General features: G+C 44.8%; 1 protein-coding gene and 1 long non-coding RNA gene across 3 annotated transcripts in view; one reads left to right on the top strand and one right to left on the bottom strand.

Annotated features, from left to right (window-relative positions):
• Positions 1–16855, bottom strand: part of MAP2K1 (mitogen-activated protein kinase kinase 1) — a 356791-nt gene extending 339936 nt beyond the window's left edge. Inside the window, exons 1-3 of the mRNA XM_063314351.1 lie at positions 16726–16855; positions 3059–3269; positions 1693–1839 (exon numbers count right to left, since the gene is read on the bottom strand). Coding sequence (XP_063170421.1) covers positions 1693–1839; positions 3059–3269; positions 16726–16805 — 438 coding nt within the window. The 5' untranslated portion in view covers positions 16806–16855. The remainder of the gene's footprint in view (positions 1–1692; positions 1840–3058; positions 3270–16725) is intronic.
• A 234-nt stretch (positions 16856–17089) lies between these two features.
• On the top strand, positions 17090–20238 carry LOC134504753 (uncharacterized). 2 transcript variants are annotated; one of them, XR_010068672.1, is made up of 4 exons: positions 17090–17902; positions 19347–19464; positions 19927–19981; positions 20065–20238. It is a non-coding gene; the product is annotated as an uncharacterized LOC134504753 (long non-coding RNA). The 2 variants fall into 2 exon arrangements; XR_010068671.1 differs by having other exon boundaries at positions 19927–20238.
• Positions 20239–25183: the final 4945 nt, after the last annotated feature.

Raw genomic sequence — 25183 nt, 5'->3', positions numbered from 1 at the left:
TGCTTGCCGCCCCCCCAGTTGCGGCCCTGCAACAATGGCCCAGAACATGCCAGAGCAGGAGCGGGAATGTCTTTAAGGAGATCACAACAGATCACAGTGACAAACAGATGGCACCAAGTAGACTCATGCAGAACCACAGAGTTGGAAGGGGGTCAGCGATGCCATCAAATTAAGAATAATTATACTTTATTAAATTTATATGCCACTGGACTACACTGGGTGGTTTACCAATTGATAAAAGCATTTAAAAACAAAGAGACAACACAAAAAACATAAAAACAAAAGATGTAAAGATGGCAGAGAGAAGAAACCCAGATGGGAACAAGGAAAAAGAAGAAAAGGGGGCTTCAATCACACTCGCCAAAGGCCTTCAGGGCCCTCTGAAATGCCAGTAGGGTAGGAGCTGCTCAAATCTCCGGGGGAACCTCATTCCGGAGGGCAGGTGCTGCTACAGAGAGGGCATTTCTGGGGCCCTGATAGATGGCATTGTTTGAGCCCTGGCGCAGTGCAGGATGCCAAATGAAAGCATCACCAGCAAACGTCTGTTCTGTTTTTGATGCTCCGCCCTTATGAGCAAAAGCAGCATTTCTGGCCAGCAGTGCCACCGACAGACGGTCTCCAGTGACTCAAATCCTCAAAAGGAGCAACTGAGCCAGAAAAGCCCAACTGCATTCGGCATCACGTATTAACCAAACAAAATGCAAAGTAAGATTCCCTTTTATCCGTTACTTTAATCCTAATTCTCAAGGCTGGAAACCTTTTTTAGAGCCTTCAAATATTTTTTTTTTAGTGTTTAGTCTCGCCTTGCCCTGCATCGGCTTTCCTTAACATGATGACCTCCAGATGCAACAAGATGAAAACTCTAAATGTCAGAGCTGCACAATTTCCTTGGGCAACTAGGCCAGGACGATTCTTGCCTGGCTGACCACAACAAATTTGTGTCCCTGATCACCACTTAACTGTTATACAGCAGGTCCCCAGTTTAAGAATGAGTTCTGTTCCTAAGTCTGTCCTTAAGTTGAATTTGTACATGAGTCGGAACAGTTATTTAGCATCAGTTAGTCAAATGTTTGTCTTAGTATTTAGCATATATTTTACTTTTCTAAGCATATAGAACATTTAAGAAACACTTCCAAATAAACATCCTAAGCATAACAATGCACAAAGCAGTATGGTGTATTTAACCCAAAACATTGTACTTAATTCGAATCTTTAATATAATAGTCTTTATGGCAGTCGGTTCTTAACCAGGAGTCATCCATAAACCAGCACATTCTTAAACTGGGGACCTGCTTTATGTGTGTTTAATTGGTATTGGCAATTGCTTTTTCGTTCTTGGTATTTTTGTTAATCGGATTATTATACACTGCCCAGAGTTGCTCAAAGTGGGAGCCATATAAAGGCTTTAAATCAGGAAGGCGGGTAGGGAAGGGAAGGGAAGGGAAGGGAAGGGAAGGGAAGGGAAGGGAAGGGAAGGGAAGGGAAGGGAAGGGAAGGGAAGGGAAGGGAAGGGAAGGGAAGGGAAGGAAAGGAAAGGAAAGGAAAGGAAAGGAAAGGAAAGGAAAGGAAAGGAAAGGAAAGGAAAGGAAAGGAAAGGAACTTCTGACTCTGCACCTCCAACCTCACATAGCACTGAATGGCTAAAGCATTACAGGACCCCCAGCTGGACTCCAAGCCAAGAGGATTGCTTACCATGTGCTCCATGCAGATACTGATCTCGCCGTCACTGTAAAACGCTCCATAAAACCCCACAATGTAGGGAGAGTTGCATTCGTGCAGGACCTGGAGCTCCCGAATGATCTGGTTGCGAATTGCCGGCTTGATCTCAAGATGAATCAGCTGCCAAAGAATCAGTCACTGTAGGATCGTCCCTTGGTTCTTTTCATGATTTCAACGTCTAGCCCACCGTTCTGCCTGAGGGGACTCCAGGTAGCTAAAGAAGAACGCAGAGCCTCTGATCCGAAACCCCCCCCCCGCAAGAGTCCGCTCCCGTCTTTACTCAGCTGGGCCCACAAATGTGCTCGTGCCAGTCTTCATTTACGGGGCAGCAGGCACGTCATTGTGCCTTGCCTAACTGAGGAGAGGGCAAGCTAAGGCGAAAGAGGAATCACCCACAAATGCAAAGATGGACAGGAACGCCACCCAGGAGAGGCTCATTCTGTGGGCAACACATAAAACAGGGAGGGGGAAATCATTCAATTCGGAAGCCTTCCGATTTAGGAGGGAAGGGTGTTCCCACTGTGGCAGGGCGGATGAGGCTCTCGCATCCTAAGGCTGAATATCCCATTTCAGTCTCTTCCTATTTGAGCCCATTATGCAAGAACAAGACTTGTGACTGGTCCTCGCACTTATAACCATCACAGCATCCCTGTGGTCACATGATCAAAATTCAGGCGCTTGGCAACCGGCTCGCGCTTATGATGGTTGCAGCGTTCGAATGATTGCCATTTGCAAACTTCCCAACTGGCTTCAAACAAGCTACATCAATGGGGGAAGCTGGATTCGCTTAACGACCACGGTAATTTGCTTAATGACTGCAATGATTCACTTAACTGCGGCAAAAAAGGTCATAAAATCGAGCGTGACTCACTTAACCACCTTGCTTAGCAATGGAAGTTCTGGTCCCAATTATAGTCATAAGTCGAGGACTACCTGTACAGTAACAAGAAGCTGGCAGGTGACTTGCTCAATTGTTATTTATTTGCAGGTTGGTTGTTAAGAGTGTCTTATGCCTGGGACAGGGGCTTTGTGAAGTTGACTAGGCTCAGAAAGCGACTGGACCAAGCTCGTGAGTTTCCATGGCTGAAGGGAGACTTGAACACATCCCAGTCCAACATTTTGATGGCTCCACCTGCTCCACCTTTTCATTAAGCAGCATTTTTAAAAGAAAAACAGGTGGAGCAGAGAACCTGGTTGGTATCTGGAGGTACACTGGTGCTCAGGGACATCCCACCACCCACCTCTGATTTATGACTTCTGCGAACGGCAGTCAATTTAATAAACCATGGTTAGAAATGGCTTAGAGGGACGTGTGAAGCTAGCCAGTAATAAAGCTCACCTTCCTGGCCATGATGAGTCCAGAAGGCTTGTGTGAGACTTTAAAGACCACGCCACCGTTGCCCGCGCCCAGTTCACTGATCTTCTCAAAGTCATCGTCCTTCAGCTCGCCAACCTTCTGCTTCTGGGTCAGAAAGGCCTCCAGGCGTTTCCGCTGCTGCTCATCCAGTTCTAACTCTTCCAGTTTTTTCTGCAAGGCTTCCAAATTGGTCCTGCGGGCCCAGGCAAGGCAAAGGAGAAACCCCTGTTAGCGATGGAGGGGCCAAGACCCCGGACTCACTCTCCTCCCTCAAGGTGTAGAAAACACGCCAGTAAGAAAAGAACCAGAGCTTTAAGAATCTTTTGAATAGTACTACATATTTGGTTCCAGAATTTCTTAGCTTTTCCACAAGTCCACCACAAATGATAGAAAGTTCCTTCCCCCGTGAGCATTTCCAACAGACATTTGATACCCCCTTATACATTTTAGACAGCTTATCAGGAGTTAAATACCAAAGGTACATCATTTTATAAAAATTCTCTTTCAAATTATAGTTCAAAGTAAATTTCAGACCTTTGTTCCACATATTCTCCCATTGTTCTATCATAATACTGTGCCCAAAATTCTTAGCCCATATGCTCAAAGATGGAAGGATGCACAAACTCCCTTAATGGAGGACTGGATGATTAAGTTGATGGAATTGGTGCAAAAGGCTAAGCTGACAGCATGGATAAGAGAAAATACTATAGCTGGATTTGCTTCTATTTGGAAGCCGCTTTTGGACTATTTGCTTGTAACGCAAAATAATGAAGTCTTGATTTTAGGTTTTGATGATGGAATGGTTCAATTTTAGAGATACAATGTTACTAAATGTTTAATTAATAGTAAGAGATTAACTTTTATGTACTTTTATACCTGTGCTGGAAAAGGTCAGAAACCACTGGTCTGATATGCTTTTTTGCTTACTACTGCACTGGTTTAACTTTTCTTGTTCCTTTCTTAGATTTGTATTCTGTCGGTCTTATGTTCTACATTGTGTGTCTTAATTTTATCTTGAACAATTGCTAATTAATAAAAAAAATAAAAAAGACAATACAATAGATTTCCCTAGAAATTAAAGGTCTGTAAAGTCAGGAAATAAATAATATCTAATTTAAAAAAAAAGAAAAGAACCAGAGCTCTGATGCATGTTAGAGCAAGCTACGTTGCTGTTTCTGCTGCCACATGCTTACGCTTGCTATTATTTATGGCGCTGGCATCCCACCTTTTGCCTGAAAGCTCCAGGTGGCTCTACACAGGGGCCCTCCTAGTTTTATCCCCCAACGACCCTCTGAGTAAATTGGGCTGCAAGAGAGCGTGGCCCCAGGGCACCCCAGGCAGCTCTGCAGCCAACCAAGGACTTAAATGTGGGGGTACCCTCCAACCCACACCCAACAATTAAAGCTCATTAAACTGAAGTTCTTCCTATATAACCAAGTAATTCCGAAAGGCAGGGCTTCTCCACCAGGGTCCTGTGGCATCCTCGGGTTCCGCGATAGGTCCCTGGGGGTTCCCTTGGAGATCACGATTTATTTAAAAAATTATTTCAAATTTGGGCAACTTCACATTAAAGAGGTCAGTTCCAGTCTTTATTTTTGGCTTAAGAACACTGTTCGTGCATATATACATGCCTACCTGTGAAATGAATAGAATAATTTGGTAACTTCTAGCCTATATTTCAGCCTGAATGTGCAGGGGTTCCCTGAGGCCTGAAAAATATTTCAAGGGTTCCTCTGGGGTCAAAAGGTTGAGAAAGGCTGCCTAAGGGGTTACTTCTGTTGATATAAAAGTATTTTTGGATAGAAGTACTCAATTATTAAACATTTTGTATCTTTCCTTAAGGTTACAAATGTCTATAAAGACGTTCAAATTCTGCCCTTTTTCTGTTCTGTGTATTTTCTGGATTTTCTTATTCTCCTGTTGATTCATGTATATTAATATATACACACACAGAGTATGTGTATATTTATTTATTTTTCAAATTTCGATTAATATATGGTATTTAAAAACAAAAGCTCAGTTCTGAACTCCCACGGGATGCTTCCTGCAAATTCCAGTTGTTCCAAACCTTATTCTGTAGTTTTCTGTTTCCTGAGTTTATTCCAGTTTTGCCAATGGTTGGGAAGGAAAAGGTGCCTGTTCGCCAACTAGACAACTAAAATGTTCTTTATTCATTGCACAAACCTGGGATTTCAAGATGTGCTCGACCACTGTTTACAACCACGAGGCATTGATTCCCCACTGCCCCCACCCAGGATAACTGTGAGCAACCAGGAATTTGAAATTTATCAGGAGTTTATCAGGAATTGGACACCTAAACTCACCCCACTGGCCCATCCGGCTTTTTGCAAAGACTCCTTTAATTAAAAAGAGAAAGCCAACACACAAGAAGGAAAACACCAGTCTCTAGCACCACAGTTGCAAGCTGCAAGATCTTTGAGTCCCATAACAGAGCCCCTGGGATCTTGTTTGGGGTGGCGGGAACTAATTCCACATCCTATTAAATGGGTGTTCAGTGACTGGCAGCCATTTTGTGAGTGTGCTCAACTTCTGTTCTCAATGTTCCAGATGTGTCCCTACCCCACATGTGTATTTTTCCTGCATCTGTACCTCACTGCTGCATAGACAGAATACCTTAATGGGAGACACATCCAGCAGAAATAATAACATCAACCACATAAGTGTAATTTATTAACTTCCAGACACCACCGCCCCCCACCCCGAGGCTGAAGACAAAGTTCATCCATCCTCTGGCCCTTGCTGACTCAGCACAGCTGTCTTGCTCCTGGTGAGCTATCATCTCCCCTGCAGAAAATATTCTCAGATTCCACTCACAGCAGACAGACAGACAGACAGACAGTACTTTCCATCCTGGGCAGTCTGTGTAAATGTTTTAGGCCAATGTTTTTCAACCTTGGCAACTTTAAGATGTGTGGACTTCAACGCCCAGAATTCCCCAGCCAGCATGGGGAGTTTAAGTCCACACATCTTGAAGTTGCCAAGGTTGAAACATACTGTTTTAGTCACTCAATTGCACCATTTTGCACTCAATTGCACCAATTTGCAAGGCATTATGCAACCACTAACACCCTGTATGGACTCTCCCTGCTTGTTCATCATTCCTCCTCAACAAAAAAATACAGTAAACAGGTTTAAAAGAAGAGGACCTGAGATGCTGCATCTCCTATTCTAAAGGTGGCCCCCATCATCTCTTAGTCCAGTGTTTCTCAACCTCAGCGACTTTAAGATATGTGGACTTCAACTCCCAGAATTCCATGCTGGCTAGGGAATTCTGGGGGTTGAAGTCCACAGATCTCAAAGTTGCTGAGGTTGAGAAACACTGTCTTAGGCTTCAGGTTAATGCAAATGCTTGCTGAATGTCAACTCGCTCCCAATTTTTAAGCAGAGCGGTACAAAAACCACTCCGTTTTTAAAAAGCTCCCCTCGCAGCAGATCCAGCCAGCAATGAAAACAGCTGCTTGTGTATTTTGGGGTCTCCAACGGAGCACGTTGAATGAATTCAGGAAAACCAACCACCCCTTTTGCACCTTGGTAATCAAAATGTGAAGAGAAACGTGCCAACAGCAACTGTTAGGTTGACACCCCCCCCCTTGAACTTTGCAGACATGTTATAAGATTAGACCTGACCAATTCTCAGCATTAAGCAAGGCTCCTGGAGACAGAAAATTGCTTGTGAGAAACCCAGCCAGAGAATCAGCAACAAACCATTTGCAAACTCGATGTTCCACACCATCAGCAACAGATCTGTGGATGATAAAATTTTAAACTAGCAAGAAATCACCTTCTGTGCTTACTGTGGCAGAGGATGATATGGGTTTTGGTTAGAAAAGAGCTGCGGGGACATTGCAGTTTGCATTTGTCAGAGATTGGGTGCCTTAGCTTCCCCTGTGAAAAAAGGCAAAAGAGCAGTATCCGAAGCATCAGCTGAAAGTAAAAGCTGCTAAAAAATAAAGAAAAAATAAAATAGCTTTCTTTGCCTGCCCCTCGTCTTTAGCATGACAACCCTGAAACAAAATGTGAACAAGCTATCATTATGAGCAGCCGAGAGCTTGCATTATTACACCACAATGACAATGATTATTACACCACAAAGTGTCACTGCAATCTGATTATGTACTTCCTGCCCTGCAACAGTTTCTTTTCCCTTGACAGAAGAGTACAATGCTTTTGCAAGAACATCCTCTGGCAAATTGCCCCCTTTCCAGCCAAATGCTTGCATTGGGCAACCCCAAAACATGGGAATTTGTCCAGTGAAAGAGTCCCAATTCATGGGAGCCCGTGTTTTCCCACGTGCTGGACTTCACTGCAATCTTAGATACACAAAACCACATATAATGGCAAAGTCTACATACACATCAGGCTCAAAATCAGGTTGCCCCTTTAATCAGAAATAAGGTAGAATAAACGACGTAATGGGAGCCAGAAATCAGAAGGAGCCTGATAGCACCCTCAGTAACTAACAAGTTTTATGGAAAGGCATAAGCTTTCCTGAGCTCCTGCCTTTTCATACAATTTCTGAGTCTGAAAAAGTGCTACCAGATTCCTCCTGATTTTTGGCTACCCTCAACTAACTCGCCCTGCTCCTCCAACAATGCCTACAACGAGAACTACTTCATGGGGAGAATCCAAAGTAATTAAACAGACTGCTCAATTGGCTCTCACCCCTGCCAAATAGATAATTCTTTAATTCAACCATTGGACGGACACAGTAGCAGGGAAACAGAAAGAAAAGCCTTTTTTTCCTCCTTTCGACTTGGAGTGAAATCACTGGTGGTTGACAGCTGTGTCTGCACTTCTGAATCACAGGCACCATCAATTTCTTCTTTCAAAAGAAAAGGACCAGGTAGCAGATAATGGGAAGCTTGGTTCTCTGCCCAAGATGCCCCAGGAGACAACTCAACAGGCTGGGCGAGATGGAGGGATAGGCTGAGTTCACATCCTGCCTTAAGCCATAATATAATTGGGTCCTGATGGAGGGGGTGCTGCCATTCTAGTCAGAAACTATAGCTTAGCCTGTTGTGGAAATCCAGCTAATTGTGATTAAATCAATAAACTCTCATTCAGCACAATGCACAAAACCAATTATAATCTCTCTTGTTAAGGACACTTCCTGTGTTCTTCAGCTGTCTCCCAGCCAGATGTGTTAGAACTGCAATACCCAGAACAATCTCCTCTGGACCTACCAGCTGAGAATTCTGGGAGTCAGAATCCTAACACATCTGGAGAATGCCTGGCTAGGGAGGGCTGCTTCAAACTCCTGTTGAGATATTCTGCTTGGAAAACAGTCACTTTGTTTTTTTCTGTTTCAGCACTCACGGATAAAAAAGATGTTGCCCTTGAAAATGTATTATGCTGTCTCCAGAATCATTCCCTCCCTAAAACTTCCTCCCCCACACCCACCTAGTAATTGTTCATGCAAATTGAACTGTTAACTGCCTCCTACTTTCTCAAAGAGCGTGGGAACTCAGCAGAATAATTTACAGTTTTGCACTTCATCCTCCAGATTTATCTTTTTCTACAGATCTAAAACTCAACCAGGCCTGAGACTGATCACTTGTGTAAATGTGAGTTTGTTCAAAGAAGGGAGATGCAAAATAGACAGAGAGGAGAGTCACACTTCAACTGCTTAGTGAAAATGCATATAAAATCCCACGTTGGAGCAATTACTAGTTCAGTGAATAGTGCCATATCTGTATTAGGCCTCACAACTATTTGCTTACTATTTAAAACAACACACTAGGGTGTGCAAATTTCCCTATCTTGAAAGGTTCCAAATCTGATACAAAGTGATACAATCTGTTACAACAAAACACTCCATGACCTAGAGTTGACCTGATCTGGGGCAGAATAGGGCATTTTGTTTCAATGTAACACCATGTGGAACAACTGACGCTCGAAATAAATCCTTGTTTTTGTTCCATGGCTACAAAAGTAGCAGGGCAGCAGTCCATGATGAGTGCTCTCTACAACCCAGCTTACATAAAAATTGGCCAGGAGGATGATTTTTAAAAGAAAGCCTTTTTAAAAAGTGCCCTTAGAAAATAATGAAAGTAAGTAGAAACAAGCAGACTGACTTCACAATATTTTTTTGAAAATATAACATAGGCTCTAGGGCAGATCTGGGGTCAGTCATTCATCAAGACTAGAGCTGAAACTAAAAAACTTTCCCCAGCCTAAAAAATGCAGATAGCTGGGAATTCTGGGGTTGGCAGACCAAACACTCCCACAGAATATACAATTTGGAAAAATTGGCATAGGTTTTATTTTCCATCCTTTCTCCGGCAACTGCGCAGTACAGATTTGTTATCCTAGGATGTGTTGATTGGCACTGACTTAAATTTAAAAGGAAGTTAAACCAATGAAAGAAGGAGAGATCAACCAACAGCTATTAACCATCATGACCCAGAGACACTCAAGACAATGACGGAGTTCACGGCATGTGCCAAGACCCAATATCTGTGGTCCTCTAGACACTGTTCAACTACAGCTCCCAGTGACCCCAGCCAGCATGCCTAATGGCTAGGGACCCTGGGGTTGTAACTCAGCAACAACAGGAAGGCCTCACGCTGCTCAACCTGTCCTAATCCATAATGTCCCTTTGGGTGGTTGTAATGTAATGTCTTAACAAGACCCAGCCATCGTGGTTTATCATTTCAGAAGCCTAGGTAATTGTGGTTTACTTAATAAGCCATGGTTCAAACAACTGTTCCCAGGGCAGCTAGCTGGCCAGTATGAAGCTGCTGGAGTTGAAGATCACCAGGAGAACATCTAATCTGTTTGCTGCAGATATGATCCAGAAAGACAGGATAATACAGCAATTTCTGTTATAGAAATTGGTTTGGATTTTTTTTGTTTAAAAGAATGAAATTAAATGCGTGGCAGTTTCACATGACACTGAAGATTGTTGTCGCTTCAGAATATGCATCTCCAATCTGTCCCATCTGTCCTACAATCCACCATATTGTAACTTCATGTAATAAATAAATCCAGCTGTCCCACAATATCCACAGTGGCTGACAAAGCAATGAACTATAATTATTTCTGTTTGAAGAGCTAGGAGAGGTTGCTTAAAATGTAGATTATTTAAATTGCACACCTCCCACAACAGGACAAGTTTAAGGATAAAATAAACACAGCTATATGGAGTATTTTTGGCCACGTTCAGTAAACTTCAAACGCTCTATCTCCATTAGCTCTGAAAAAAAATTGGAGAAATCCAGGCTTTACTTGGGATAGCTCAGAAAGAGTTAGATTTCTGACTCCTGGGAATTAAAAACATTTTCTCAGATCTGCTTAGAAGGCAATTTCCTCCAAAGGCTGCAGGACAGGCTACCAGCCCACCTATCAAGAAGAGCCACTCTGGAGGGTTGAGAGAGATGGTAGTGCAGAGATGGGTCTGAGCCAAACACTTGACTTCATTTAAGACACTCTACTGTTGTGATTCATCTCAAAAGGGGTCCATTGGGGCTGCCATCTTGACTTTTTTGACCCCACGTGGTATGGTAACATATATTTTGTATTTAGCATGATAAATCTGTAAGGACAAATGGTTTTTCCCTGCTGGCCCATTCAAAGTTGTAATTTGGACCTTTGGAAAGTTCTCATGGGTGGCAACCATCCCCGGCAGCCCCCTGAAGAACTCCTAGTGATACATTAGGCTTTCCTTCCCGGGCAAAGCCACTCAGTCCTTACGTGCTCCTGAGAAAACATTTCAGAAGCGGCAAAATCACACATGGGGGTTGCTAATTGTCTCCTTGTCGTAGCTGGGAAGGAATGCCAACCAGCAACGTTCCAAAGAGGCTTGCTCTTTTCCTGCGCAGGCCAGACTGCGGTGGAGACGCCCTCCATCAGAGAGCAGATGCTGGTCAGGAATCGCAGGGGAACAAACGCCCTTCCTCTCCAAGCTGCCCCTATCCCGTGCAGGCTGCGGCCAGCCATTACGTCCTTTGACCCACCGGATGCAACTCTTTGTGCAATGGGAGAAGAGGAGGAGGAGGAGGAGGAGGAGGAGGAGGAGGAGGAGGAGGAGGCCCGCCCAACTGAGTTAAAGAAACCTTGCTCATCTGGAGGGGAGAATTATGCTCACACGGAAACTCACCAAGACGTTCTCATAGTTCAAGGCTTCTGTATCTCAAAGCTTTGCCAAAATAATGCTCATGGTGATAAAAGCCGCCAGCAGCCTCCTCAACCTGCCTTCCAGATGTGCCAGCCTGCAACACTCATCATATCAGCCCTGGGAAGGCTGCCCAGAGAAAACCTGCCTGGGATAATCGGAGAACGCAGGAACCAAGTTCCATCTCTCAAAGGAAACTGGATTTGGGCCAGGGAAAGTTTGTGCACAAGGCAGTTCGCCACAGCACAAACCACAGAGTACCAGATGCTGGGGAGGAGCACCGGCAGAAGGCGAGGGCTGCTTTCATGCTCACTGATGAGCCTCCCAGTGGCATCTGGCTGGGAAGCAAGAAGAATGCCGGATGAGTACCATCTTTGGCCTAAAGCAATGGGCTCATTTTTCTGTTGCATGAACAAAAGGAGACACAGGCCAGTTCAGCAACAGAATCAGGAAATCGCTCCCTTCCCTGTCTTACCAGGCAAACAACCTCCATCGTATGAATGATAATTACTATGATGAAAGCAGAAAGTAGATGGCTAATATATTGCCCCAAATGCTGGATGTTCAGCTCAATGTTCAGCTGTTTGCTGCTGGATGGAAGTGGTGGGTGGAGGACCGGAGAAATGAACTTCTGGTTCTTAGAGAACACCTCCGTCCCCTTGACTTGAACAAGCTGAGAGAGGTGGGTGGGCAAGGTCTTCAGAGATGCTAGACTGGAGTACCTCCCCCCCCAGGGCAGATGTTCCGGGGGGGTTGGATTAGTCCTATTCACTCCAAGAAAGAAGAAAATCGTCTGGGAAAGGTCCCTCCCAACTCTCTGATCTCACGTCCAGTAAACTCAGTAGGCTAGCAGACCCCCCTCACCCTGAAGACAGGCCTCTTGGGGTGGAAGATTTGTTTCAGTCCCCAGAAACTCTGCCAGGTGGGTAGATGGCACTGTGAACTGTCCAGCTGGAGGGAAGGTCGTTGAGAACATGTCTCAGCTGGAAGCCTTGGTGGATCCTACCAAACTGCTTGCCGAAAGGTCACAGGTGAGAATAGCTTGGAAACTAACAGCCTGTGCAATCAAAACACTTTAAAATCATCTACTTTGCAGGATTGGGGCCTTGGCTCCCCATCCCACCAGGCCCAACATTTTTAGCATTGAGCAAGTAAAAGAAACAAGATTATCTTCCATGGCCCATGTTCAGGTAATCGCCAGATATTTAGTATATTATACTTGGGCCTACCTTTAACATGGTTTCAAAACAATTCATCAATACAGCTGCCAGATGGCTAGAAACAGAGGTGGTTGCTTTAGTAAGTCACAGATGGGGCAAAACTTACTCTGCTACCATTCCAAAGCGCATTTTCCAAATCAAACCTGAAATTATCTTAGTAATTCAACTATTGGGAGTTTCTTAAAAAGTACATTTTAACTTGTATGCTTTATTCTTTTAATAGATTAGATCAGGGTTTTCTCAACCTTGGCAACTTTCAGATGTGTGGACTTCAACTCCCAGAATTCCCCAGCCAGCAGGACTCACATACCCAGACTGGCATCTCTGAGATGCAGAAAATTACAACTCCCATCATGTACACAGGCAGCATAGCTGGATTCCGTTTGGCTGGAAAAAACTACTAAAGGTCCAAATGCCTTCAGCCTTTTAGTGGAACTCATTCTAGTAAATGACCCAAAAGGTAGCTTTTGTGAGTGTGCATATTTTAACAACATGAAAATACTGCTCATAATTTTCAAATATTTTAAACTTACTAAGCAAAAATAGAAGGGCTTAAGACAAGTCTCAGTTGACATTTCTTTTCAATTTCTAAATAATCACTGTTCTATCAGTCTTACTGTAATTAAAATATGAATTAAATGTTTTATTTCTCCTGGAACAGGATGGGAAAACGGGCATACCAATCTGTGGTTGGAACTGCAAAGAAATTTAAGAGCCTATTTCAAAACCAAAGGTCCAGCTGTTAACTTGGAAGTAAGCTGGATTCATAAAGCTTTGCGCCCCAAGATCCACCTGACACAGCGTAAAAATATTTGGAGGGCAGGTTAACATGTTGTCATCAAGGAATGGGAAAGAAGACAATTAAAATACACACACACACACACACACACACACACACTTTTTGGAACCTTTTCCAAAGAAATAACCACTTGGGGAACAAAACAATACATTAATCTAGATTAACTGTTACAAGGACTGGGAGATGCAGCAAAGGAAAACGATAAGGCCTTAAAGCAGTGTTTCTCAACCTTGGCACCTTTCAGATGTGTGGACTGCAACTCCCAGAATTCCCCAGCCAGCCATGCTGGCTGGGGAATTCTGGGAGTTGCAGTCCACACATCTGAAAGTTGTCAAGGTTGAGAAACACTGCCTTAAAGCTTCAGAGGATAGTAAGTTACTCTTCAGCAACTTGAGTCCATTCAGATGGAGTGTATGTGTATGTGTCTCTTTCGCTGAATTATTTACATTATCTTTACAAGTATTTATTTTAAAATACCAATACACATTTTCTATTGTGGAAGCCAGACAGGAGGGGAGCAGAAAATAGCAGCAGTGAGAAACCTTGGCTGAGCACATCTGGGAAATCTGAGGTCATGTTGCGGACGTCCCCACACAATGGCAGTCATGGGGAACATGCACAAAATGGCAGCCCTGAAAGTCCCATTTACCATAAAGCAAGTGAGGAGGTTTCTCCCCAGCCCAGTCTAAACTCCCTAGATTCTGTTTCCCTCCTCTCCATTTATTTCGCTGGGCAGAAAGGCAACGTGTGGATTGGAGCGATCCTTATCTCTGGTTTGTCTTTGGGCCAACCAGCATGCTTTCAGGCAGAATCTTGGATCGGGTGCAGTTTACTTCCTAGGTGGATGGTGATGGCACTCTGCTCTGCAACAAGTCCATTTATATTGGCGCATCTCTGGTCTTAACAACAAATGGTAACAAATAATAGAGATAAAATGCAGTATCTTTTTTTTTAATTCATGCCATGTACAGTTTCCAGTTAAAGTTCTACTCCACTCTCTCGTTGCTGAAGACTATTTTTGTGGGGTGGGGGTGGGGGTGGGGGCCCTGGGCAAATAAATCTGGAAGCCGAATGAGTCACTGTGCATTTCCTTTGCAGATTGCGTTTGGGATCAAACTCTAGCCCAAAACAAGGGAAGGATGACTCTCATTATTACATCTTTCTCCAAATGGGTGCTCTCTGTACGGGCTGTATATGTAACAAGTCCTGCTGGACACAACCAGGCATCCCACTAGAAGGGACCAATCCTCTAGTCCAAGCTCTAGATACCATCTCAGATAGATACCATCTCAGGAAGGCAGGGGCCCAGAACTGCAGAGGACCACAACTTTTTCTAGCCTGACACCATCACAGCCTCATGCAATTGCCAGGGTGTCAAAAGAATTAAACCGAACACCCTAAATTGCATGGCAGGTGGGAATATTTCCTGGCTCCTGGAAGGACTGCATCATTTACTTCTGATCACCTTTCTAGATTCCTCCCCAATTTGGCTGCACCAGTTTGCGTGGAGGTGTTTAAATAAGTGTCCTTTTTAACACACGGCCCCCAGAATGGGACACAGTAATCCAGGGGCAGCCCCGGATTAGGGGAGAATCACAGTTTCTCACAGTGTTGTTGCTTTGCTCAAACTGATGCAGCCTAAAATGGCACTTGCTTTTCTTGCAGGCAAGTCACCCTGGGGGCTCAGGTTTGCTTTGTGGTGTCCGAGCTTCCATTTTTAAAACAAACAAACAAACAAACAAACAATTACACTTTAAAAATCAGATGGGACATAAAACCTGACAGCAACTTGGTGCCCTACTTGGACCACACGTCAGACCAGGATGAACACTATCCTCAGTTTAAACTCCAGATGGTTTATGATCACCCATACCAACAGGAATCCTTTAAAAAGTGCAGTTCTGACTTCTCTGCAGAATGACCCTTTTACTCCTAGTTTTCCATTTCCTAATCTTTTTAGATACCTGTCAACTAATGCTTGGACCCACAATTTAACAGTCTGCGCTGATGTGTGGTTATCAAAACGCTTCTAAAGAAACTGCTCAAGAACCACTATTCAATTCTCAGTGGCATTTTCCCAGCTTTGCTGCAAATAATAATAATAATTTATTAGGCTTGCATGCTGCCCAACTCTCAACAACTCTCAAACAAAGAAATTACAATAAAATAAATAAAACATAAAAATAAAGCAAAATAATGAAATAATTCTGATACCACAATGGCTAAATAAAGGAGAAATAAAACCCGGTGCGGGTCCCTATGGATTTTTTTTTTAGGAAAGCTTATTACGACCAACATTTCTGCCCAGAACCCACATTCTCCCCCCATCCTACACCCCATGCACTTCCACTGATACCATTTAAAACAAAGTGTCCCAACCAGCTGCCCTCCAAATGCATCAAGCCTGCAACTTCTAAAACCTATTTTGGCCACAGACTATACAAACCCTGTCAATTACAATTCAACATTTGGGTCCCGCGAGTGGGGGAGAAGGGCGGTAATAAAAATATGACAAACAAACAAACAAACAAAACATTTTCAGAGCAAATCAAGCAGATGCCAAAAAAGAAAAATCTCCTAGACATAAAAACACCACATCGATAGTTTAGATCCATTATTTCTGGGCATATCAGAAAAGGAGGAACCACCTCTCTGATTAGAAACAACATATTGGCTCCTAATCTCTCTGAAGGACAAGAATCGCCCTGCAAGTCTGTTTGACCTTGTTTCCCCATCATCATCAACTGTGAGAAATCCTATTTACGCCTCTATACCAGTGTTTCTCAGCCTTGGCCTCTTTAAGATGGGTGGACTTCGACTCCCAGAATTCCCCAGCCAGCTGGCTGCTGGCTGGGGAATTCTGGGAGTTAGTCCACCCGTCTTAAAGCGGCCAAGGTTGAGAAACACTGCCCTATACCCAAATGGATTTTTTCTCTAAAATACTTCCTCCCAAGCTGTGCGTTCAGAAAAGAAGTACCGAGCAAGGGTTCGGCTCCCGTGAAACAAGGCGAGGTTCAAGCCGCGGGGCAGGAAGAGCAAGGGGGTCCGGGCGGCAAAGGGATTTTTTCGGGGCGGGTCCCAATAATCCTGCTTTGGAGGGGGCAGCCCCCCACCCTCACCGGGCGGTCCCCACATTCCAAGAGAGGCCGGAGCGAGGCGACGGGGACTCACCCGGGGACCCTCCCCGGCCCGCAGGGGCGACCCGGGCTGCCCTGGCTCGCGGCTCGTCAAGGCGAAGCCCCGCTTTCGCAAGGGCCCCCCCGCCCCCCGACGGCCCGGGCGGGCGAGGGGGAGGGCGGGAGCCGCCGGGGCGGGCGAAAGCCCAGCCAGGGCGATGCCCCGCCGGACCGCGGCGGCTGCCTCGCTCGGGCAGGGCGGCTGCCAGGCGGGCTCCGCTCCGGCAACAGGCGGCCGGGAGCCGGGCAGCAGCCGGGCGGCGGATGCGGGAACCGCCCGCGCCGGTGGCCGGAGGAGCCCGCCCGCCGCCCCCACTCACTCCGCCGCGCTGGTCCCGTTGATGGCCGAGCCGTCGGGCGCGGGGGTCAGCTGGATGGGGCCCGGCTTCTTCTTGGGCATGGCGGCGGGGAGCGGGCGGCAAGCGGCGCCCGGCCGGCACGGAGCGCAGGAGCGGCGCGCGTCCCTCCCGGAGCGCCGGCGGCGGGCGGGCGGGCGGGCGCTTTAAGCGGCGGGCGGCGCTGCGCGCGGGGAGGCGGAGGCGGGGGAGGGTCGCTGCCCCTCCGGCCGGGCGGCGCGCAGGGCGCATGTGCTCCTGGCTGGCTCGACGGGCAGCGCGGAGACGCGGCGCTTCCGGCCGCCTCTGCCGCCGCGGAGGAGGAGGCGGCGGCGGCGGCGGCGCCCTCTCCTCGCTGCGCTGCCCCTTTCCGGCCGGCGGCGCAGCCAGCCCGGATCCCTGGGGCGCCCGCTCCCCGACCTGGCGCCCGCCAGGCTGAGCGGGCTCCGCTGCTCGCCGACCCTCCCTCCGCCCCCCCTCCGGCTCGGGTGGTCCGGACTTCCCCGAGGCGGGGGAGGGGGCCGCCTTGTCTCCTCCCAGGCCTTGGGCCCTTTTATGCTGCGGGGGGGCGGGGGGCTTCCGAGGTTGGGACTTGCCTTAGTTCCGCTTTGTGAGCCTTCCATTGGAAGGGCGTGTAGGCGGGGGAAAGGGGACACGCGTGGGCTGAGATTGGGCAGGGGAGTGCGGGGCGCTCCATTGGGTAGCGGCCAGGGCTCGGCCCGTGGGCCCCTCTCCTTGGCCATCTCTCTGGGCCGGTGCTGAGGAGCCTCGACGGCCGCTGGTGCCAGTTCCTCTCTCCCGCCTGCCAAGGCAAGGCTAAAAGCGGTGGCATGAACTCCGGGGCGGAGCCCGGCTTTGGCGTGGCTTCCCCCACCGTCTTCCCAAATTGCCCCAGGCCACGTACTCTAACCCAGTGTTTCTCAACCTTGGCACCTTTCAGCTTTGCTGGCTGGGGAATTCTGGGAGTTGAAGTCCGCACAGCTGGAAGGTGCCAAGGTTGAGAAACACTGCTCTAACCTCTTTTCAGCAGCAAGTCCCTTTTTAAAATTCTCTCCAATCTCTTTCCTGTTAGATGCTGCTCCTAAGTGGACTGCTGCTACACGGTGGCCTAGCAAGTCATCAAGTCATCGTTTTCGTTCCTTGTTTTGCAACGTTTTATACAGTATGTACATTTTCAGTACACTTTGAATGTTGCTTGAGTGCTGCTACCACAGGTACAGCATAGTGACTATACGTCCTTTATTATAAAGGATGGTCTTTTATTTCAGAAAGCTGTCCTTTAGATTTATTTTTTAAAAACTCACTTTATTTTGGTAATTTAGCTTTTACCTTAAAAGTGGTACCGCTTAATGCACACTCTTTCACATTCATGTGAAAAATATGCAAATTGGATTGTCTTTTAAAAATAAATTTACATACTCAGTTTGATTTTTGGTATGTTTATTAGAATATTTATTCATTTATCAAGTATCTCTCCCACCCATCTCATACACACGACTCTGGGTGGCTACACGTGTGTTTTTGTAAAGTTTTTTTTACAAAAAAATATGTGGGGTTTTTTTTACAAAAAATACGCATTTTTGTGAAGTTTTGCTTGGTTTTGCTCTTGTATTTTCCTTTGTAAAGCAAAGTTATAAATAATTAATTTTTCTGTATCCTTTTTGTATTTCCGGGATTGTCCTTTATTTTTTCCCCCCAAAAATATGGTCACCGTAGTTCAAAGGCTTTAAAAATGGATTATTTCTTTATTTAATTAGTTCCTGTTGCTTTGCAGAACAGAGGTTACATATCCATGTGCAGCCTGACAGATCAAGCCCCATTAGATGTGCAAACCTGTATCTGTCTGGACATCTTGCATATATGTGTCCATCCTCTACGCTGTATAATTTTCACACTTGGGAGATTCCTGGGGTTGGGATATGTCAGCCTGGTTTACTGAGGCCCACAGTATGACTTGTAGAGTATAATGAAGAATGACTTGCACTGTTTTGTATCTGGTAACCATGCACTTCCTAAAGGCCACCAAAGATTGGCCTCCTCCTGCTAGCAGCTGCCACCAAAACTGAGACCAGGCGGTGGCTGAAAGTCTTTGCTTATTGGCCAAGCTTATCCAGCTGAGTTAGCGTCCTTAATATCAGCTGTTGTTTTTAACTCCAGCTGGGCAAAACAAATAATGTGAACTATTGGTAAAATTAAAACCAGCCCAATTCCTACATTATATTGCAGTTCCTAAATTCAGAAGGGCATTCGCCTTAGCCCATTTTACACCAGCTTTAGAAGGGAAATAAAAAATTATGCCAACTGTGGGAAAATCATGCCAATACAGTGTCAGTGCCATCAAATTAAGAACTCACGCCCTCCTTTACCTTATATCAACACTCCTCTCTGCCTTGTATCCTCTCTACTAAAAAATTATCCCAGGCCTTCAAACTTATTTTATTTGGAACACCTTTCTCATCTTTCTAAATGTGCAAAGTTTTGTTTGCAAAATTATGGCAGAGCCTGTCAAATTAACATCCAAGAGAATGCTTGTGCTTTGCAGTGTATAGGATGACCTCTGTTACTCTACTACATTATTTTACATGCTTTTTAAATCTTTTTACAAGGGTCGGTGACCATGATTAAGTTGATGGGATGATCAACAAAAACCAAGAGATTGTTGGACTAGAACTTCTGGGCAGATGTTCCTTGTGGCTGAGTCTGAGGTTCTGAAATAAGACTAAGGTAAGCCCACTTTGGCCTTGTCTTTCTGCTCCTGGCTGCACTATCATGTGTCAGGGCTGGCTATGATTATTCACATCCCTACCCTGGGCTGAGCCCCAAACACCTGGAGACACTTGGGGTCTGGATGCGATAGAGCAAGAGCGCATCCAAGCAAACGGGATGGGGCTGCTGCTTGTCCATTGCAACACTTGAGTGGACCCAGGGCTGACTCTAGAGGGGGAAGCCCTGCCCTAGAGGGAGCAGAACCACTGCTTGGGGGTCCCCCGGGCTCGAAGTTATTTCTGGGTGAGTGGAGGCAGGCTTGGTCAGGAAGGCCTGTGACAGTTTTCAGACATTCTTGTGCTGCTGGCTAATTTAGAATTTGCAGGATGGATACCGAAGCAGAAGGACATTAAAGGAGGTACCAGGACCAAAATAAATAAGATCATGTTTATTAAAATTGTCCCTATTAATTACTTACAGTGCCGGCATCCTTCCCCAATCTGCTATGGTGAGCCCGGAATTCAACTCACAAAGGGTACCTTTCCTTTCCTTTCCTTTCCTTCTATATTTTTAATTGAAACTTAAACAAGATAAAAACTAACGCAAACTAATACAAAGGGAGAAATAAAAGAAAAAGAAGTGCAAGAAGAGAAAGAAGTTGAAGAAAAATAGAAAAGATGTAAGGAAGTAACTTCCGATATTCTTCACAGCAGTTGTAAGTACAAATATATTTTAACCTCTCTCTAAAGTTACATCATATTACTGTTGTTTTTATAATCCATCCTGTCTAATCATCAAAGCCATAAATCATACGTTTTTTTTAAATGTTTACACAAAGTCCGTAAGAGGCTTCTAGTCATCAATAAATGTAGATAATGTCTTTTCTCTAATCAAGTCAATTTATCAATTTCAGCAAAATCTGCCTTCACCAGTATTCCTGTAAGAATCCTTCCATCTCTGTGCATCTAGTAATCTTGCTGCAGTAATCATTTATTGAAATAATTTTCCGTAGTATTTTCCTATTCATTAATCCTAAAAGGAAAAGTTCTGGTTTCAACTGAGTATTGATCTTTAATATCCTCTGTATCAAAGTATCTATTTGAATCCAAAATACTCACTCACAGGCTCAGATTTTGATGGCCATGCTCTTGATTCAGCATGAAGGCATTTAATTTAAAATGCTGTATTGGCTTGCGTTCCATTTGGTGTACTGTAGCGGCTGAAGGTACCAGGCTAGAAACCAGATCATGAGTTCAAGTCCTGCCTTAAGCACATAAGCCACATAGAAGGAAGCAATGGCAAACCACTTCCAGAAAGTGTTGCCAAGACAGCTAAATGAACTTGTCCAGGTACTGCAGTCACCAGGAGTCAAGACTGACTTGAAGTTGTTTTTAAAAAGCAAGCTTGCATTTTCATCTGAAGCTACAAAACATTTTTCCCCCCCTTTAAAGCACTATAAATAAGCCACAGCTAGGAGAGAAAGGACTGACTAAGGAGAGCCCATCCCTAAAATTAGGATGTCTTCAATACAAGTTAACAAAAGAATTTCTCCTCTCGGTGGCGCAAAGGTGCCATTCTTCTCCGTGGGAGGAGGCAAGTATTTTTTCATCAGCAAGATTGTCTTAAAAACTGAGATTAAATACAGTACTATGTGAGAAATTAAAATAGCAGCTGTAAGCCACCTTTAGATTACAGTTGCTGCTGTCAGGCTAGCTGGAAAACGCCATCACAGGGCACTTTATTTCGATCTCCCAAACCCAAGAATTGGCCCTAATGATATAAGCTTGCCAGCTATTGCTTGTTATTGGCAGTTCTGGTTACAATATTATTTTGACAATAAGCTATAATTGATATGTGGTGCCTTTGGTTGCACAGAATCCCCTTTACTAGGTTAGGCTGGTACAGTCTATGTCAAACATGAATATACCTGGATCCATGATCTGTTAATGTCCAACTTATATTGCTGTACTCTAGTGCAAAGGTTCCCAAATTTTCTTGGTTCATGGCACCATATTAAATACTTGTTTTACACTCCAACTTTGTTCTTAACTGGCTCCCCGACCCACTCGTCTTGGTCATTTTTTCCCCCTTAGTGTACAGCATGTGCAGGCCTTGAATTGGATTCTTGACAATGGCAGAGAGTGAACTGTGAAAGCTGGACTCTACTCCAGTCCATTTGTGAGGAAAAGCCAGGGTTCACAGGAAGGGATAAAAAGTCGTAACAATAGTTTGCAAAGTTAAAGATCAGGAGTTTAGAGAACAGACAGACAATACAGTAACTCATACAGCAATATTGTTTCACCAGAATCTTATCCTCAGGTTGGGCCTCTGCCATCTGCAGGACAGTCATTTTCTCTCTCTCTCAGAAATCATTTCCACACATGCAGACACATGGAGGGAGGGAGGGAGGAATCCCTACTCAAGCATCAGGAAGATTTTTTTCTAGATTCAGCTATTTGAGAAAAACAGGATTTTTTTTTACAGTAGTGTACAGTATTGCAGTAACCAAACTTGAAAAATTTTATTATTCTAAAGTTGGATATCTCACCTGCAACTTAACTTAAATGTAGAAACTTCCTGAACACGTGCAAACTCACCCTGAAGACAGATATGACTGAATGCGCTATCAGTGCAGATAAGGGCATTCAGCCAACTGCATGTTTGTTTTAGATACTGTACTTACAGTAATCTAGATTGCTCTCAAAAGTTTCAAAAAGTTAAAGTAAAATAAAAATAAAACAAATAATTTTTATTTATTAATTTCTCACATTTCTGCACCGCCCAGCTCGCAAGTGACTCTGGGCAGCTTACAATTCAATTAAAACAACAAGAGGTTAAAAACATAAAAACATCGTAAAAATATAAACTGTAGAAAATATTTAACATTTATATAAAATATAAATTCCTTGGGGCCACATCACAGCACCAAGCACCCCCATGTTGACTATCCCCCCTCCCACCCCAAGTGAGGTGGCAAAGCCAGGTTTTCACTCCCTTTTGGAAGGCTGGGAAGCAAAACAATAAACAATAAAACAAATACAATAAAATAAATATACTAGTAAAATAAAACTACACAAATTAAAGTAAAATAAAATAAAAATAAACCTCCCAGATCAATGACAGCCACTAAGACTGCATTGCCAGCCAAAACTGCCACCCTGTCTAAATAGTACCAGCAAGGTCAGGATTCAGTAAGCGAGGCCTGCTGACGTCACACTACTGTACAGTATGTATGGCATTTATTTTCCGAAAAAAAACAGCCCCGAATTTGCTCCTCTGTTGCTGCTGGAAAACACAAAAAGGGCAGGTGGGAACGCGCTGAAGACTCCCAACATTGCTAATATTGCTCTTCCTCTATTATTTTAAAGAGAAGCCAAAGTACTTCCACATTGGAAAAGAAAATAAAAAACAAAACAAAGCGCTCATCTTACAGCAGTCTGCACACCTGCCCACGTGACCGTGGGAAAAAGGCCCTGACCGCACGCTGCTTCCAGGGTATTGAACACCAGTAATGTGACCGCAGAGGCCTCGCGGTGGCCTAAAATGGCTGCCGCTTCCGAAGTGGCCCAATGCTGGTCACGTGACGGAGGCTTCTCAGCGGTCGTAATCTCGAGTACTGCTCGTCTTTTTAGCCCCGTCGTAACTCCTGAATGCTTCAGCAAAGGATTGTTACCTTGTCGTGGTGCTGGAGCTTGAGCAGCTCAATGATGCCATGAGCTAAACCGTGAAGGGCCACCCAAGACGGGAAGGTCATGACAGAGAGGTCAGACTAAATACGATCCCTGGGGAAGGTAATGGCAACCCGCCCCAGTATTCTTGCCGTGAAAACTAAATGGATCAGTACAACCAGAGATACGTCGGTATACCATCGGAAGATGAGACCCCCAGGTCGGAAGATGGTCAAAATGCTACTGGGGAGGAACAGAGGATGAGCTCAACTAGTCCCAGACGTGATGACGCAGCTAGCTCAAAGCCGAAAGGACGGCTAGCGGCCGACGGTGCTGGTGGTGAACGGCGAATCTGATGTTCTAAGGATCAATACACCCTTGGAACCTGGAATGTAAGATCTATGAGCCAGGGCAAATTGGATGTGGTTATTGGTGAGATGTCAAGATTAAAGATAGACATTCTGGGCGTCAGTGAACTGAAATGGACTGGAATGGGCCACTTCACATCAAATGACCACCAGATCTACTACTGTGGACAAGAGGACCACAGAAGAAATGGAGTAGCCTTCATAATTAATAGTAAAGTGGCTAAAGCAGTGCTTGGATACAATCCAAAAAATGACAGAATGATCTCAATTTGAATTCAGGGCAAGCCATCTAACATCACAGTGATCCAAATAGACGCCCCAACCACAGATGCTGAAGAAGCTGAAGTAGAGCAATTCTGTGAGGATCTGCAGCACCTACTGGACGACACGCCTAAAAGAGATGTTATTTTCATCACAGGAGACTGGAATGCTAAGGTGGGCAGTCAAATGACACCTGGAATTACAGGTAAGTATGGCCTGGGAGAACAAAACGAAGCAGGACATAGGCTGATAGAATTTTGCCAAGACAACTAAATGTGCATAACAAACACTCTCTTCCAACAACCTAAGAGACGGCTTTATACATGGACTTCACCAGATGGACAACACCGAAATCAGATTGACTACATCCTTTGCAGCCAAAGGTGGCAGACATCTATACAGTCAGTAAAAACAAGACCTGGAGCTGACTGCAGTTCTGATCAGGAACTTCCTATTGCACAATTTAGAATCAGACTAAAGAGATTAGGGAAGACCCACAGATCAGCTAGATATGAGCTCACTAATATCCCTCAGGAATATGCAGTGGAGGTAAAGAATCGATTTAAGGGACTGGACTTAGTAGATAGGGTCCCAGAAGAACTATGGACAGAAGTTCGCAACATTGTTCAGGAGGCAACAACAAAATGCATCCCAAAGAAAGAGAAAACCAAGAAGGCAAAATGGCTGTCTGCTGAGACACTAGAAGTAGCCCAAGAAAGAAGGAAAGCAAAAGACAACAGTGATAGGAGGAGATAAGCCCAATTAAATGCAAAATTCCAGAGGTTAGCCAGAAGAGATAAGGAATTATTTTTAAACAAGCAATGTGCGAAAGTGGAAGAAGAGAAGAGAATAGGAAGGACAAGAGACCTCTTCCAGAAAATTAGAAACATCGGAGGTAAATTCCAGGCCAAAATGGGTATGATCAAAAACAAAGATGGCAAGGACCTAACAGAAGAAGAAGAGATCAAGAAAAGGTGGCAAGAATATACAGAAGTCCTGTATAGGAAGGATAACAATATCGGGGATAGCTTTGACGGTGTGGTCGGTGAGCTAGAGCCAGACATCCTGAAGAGTGAGGTTGAATGGGCCTTAAGAAGCATTGCTAATAACAAGGCAGCAGGAGACGACGGCATCCCAGCTGAACTGTTCAAAATCTTGCGAGATGATGCTGTCAAGGTAATGCATGCTATATGCCAGCAAATTTGGAAAACACAAGAATGGCCATCAGATTGGAAAAAATCAACTTATATCCCCATACCAAAAAAAGGAAACACTAAAGAATGTTCAAACTGTCGAACAGTGGCACTCATTTCACATGCCACTAAGGTAATGCTCAAGATCCTGCAAGGTAGACTTCAGCAATTCATGGAGCGAGAATTGCCAGATGCGCAAGCTGGGTTTAGAAAAGGCAGAGGAACTAGGGACCTAGGGACCAAATTG

Source organism: Candoia aspera, chromosome 13 (assembly GCF_035149785.1).
Source record: "Candoia aspera isolate rCanAsp1 chromosome 13, rCanAsp1.hap2, whole genome shotgun sequence".
NCBI lineage: Eukaryota > Metazoa > Chordata > Lepidosauria > Squamata > Boidae > Candoia > Candoia aspera.
The sequence above is the reverse complement of the archived record's forward strand: the minus strand, read 5'-3'. Positions and strand labels throughout refer to the sequence as shown.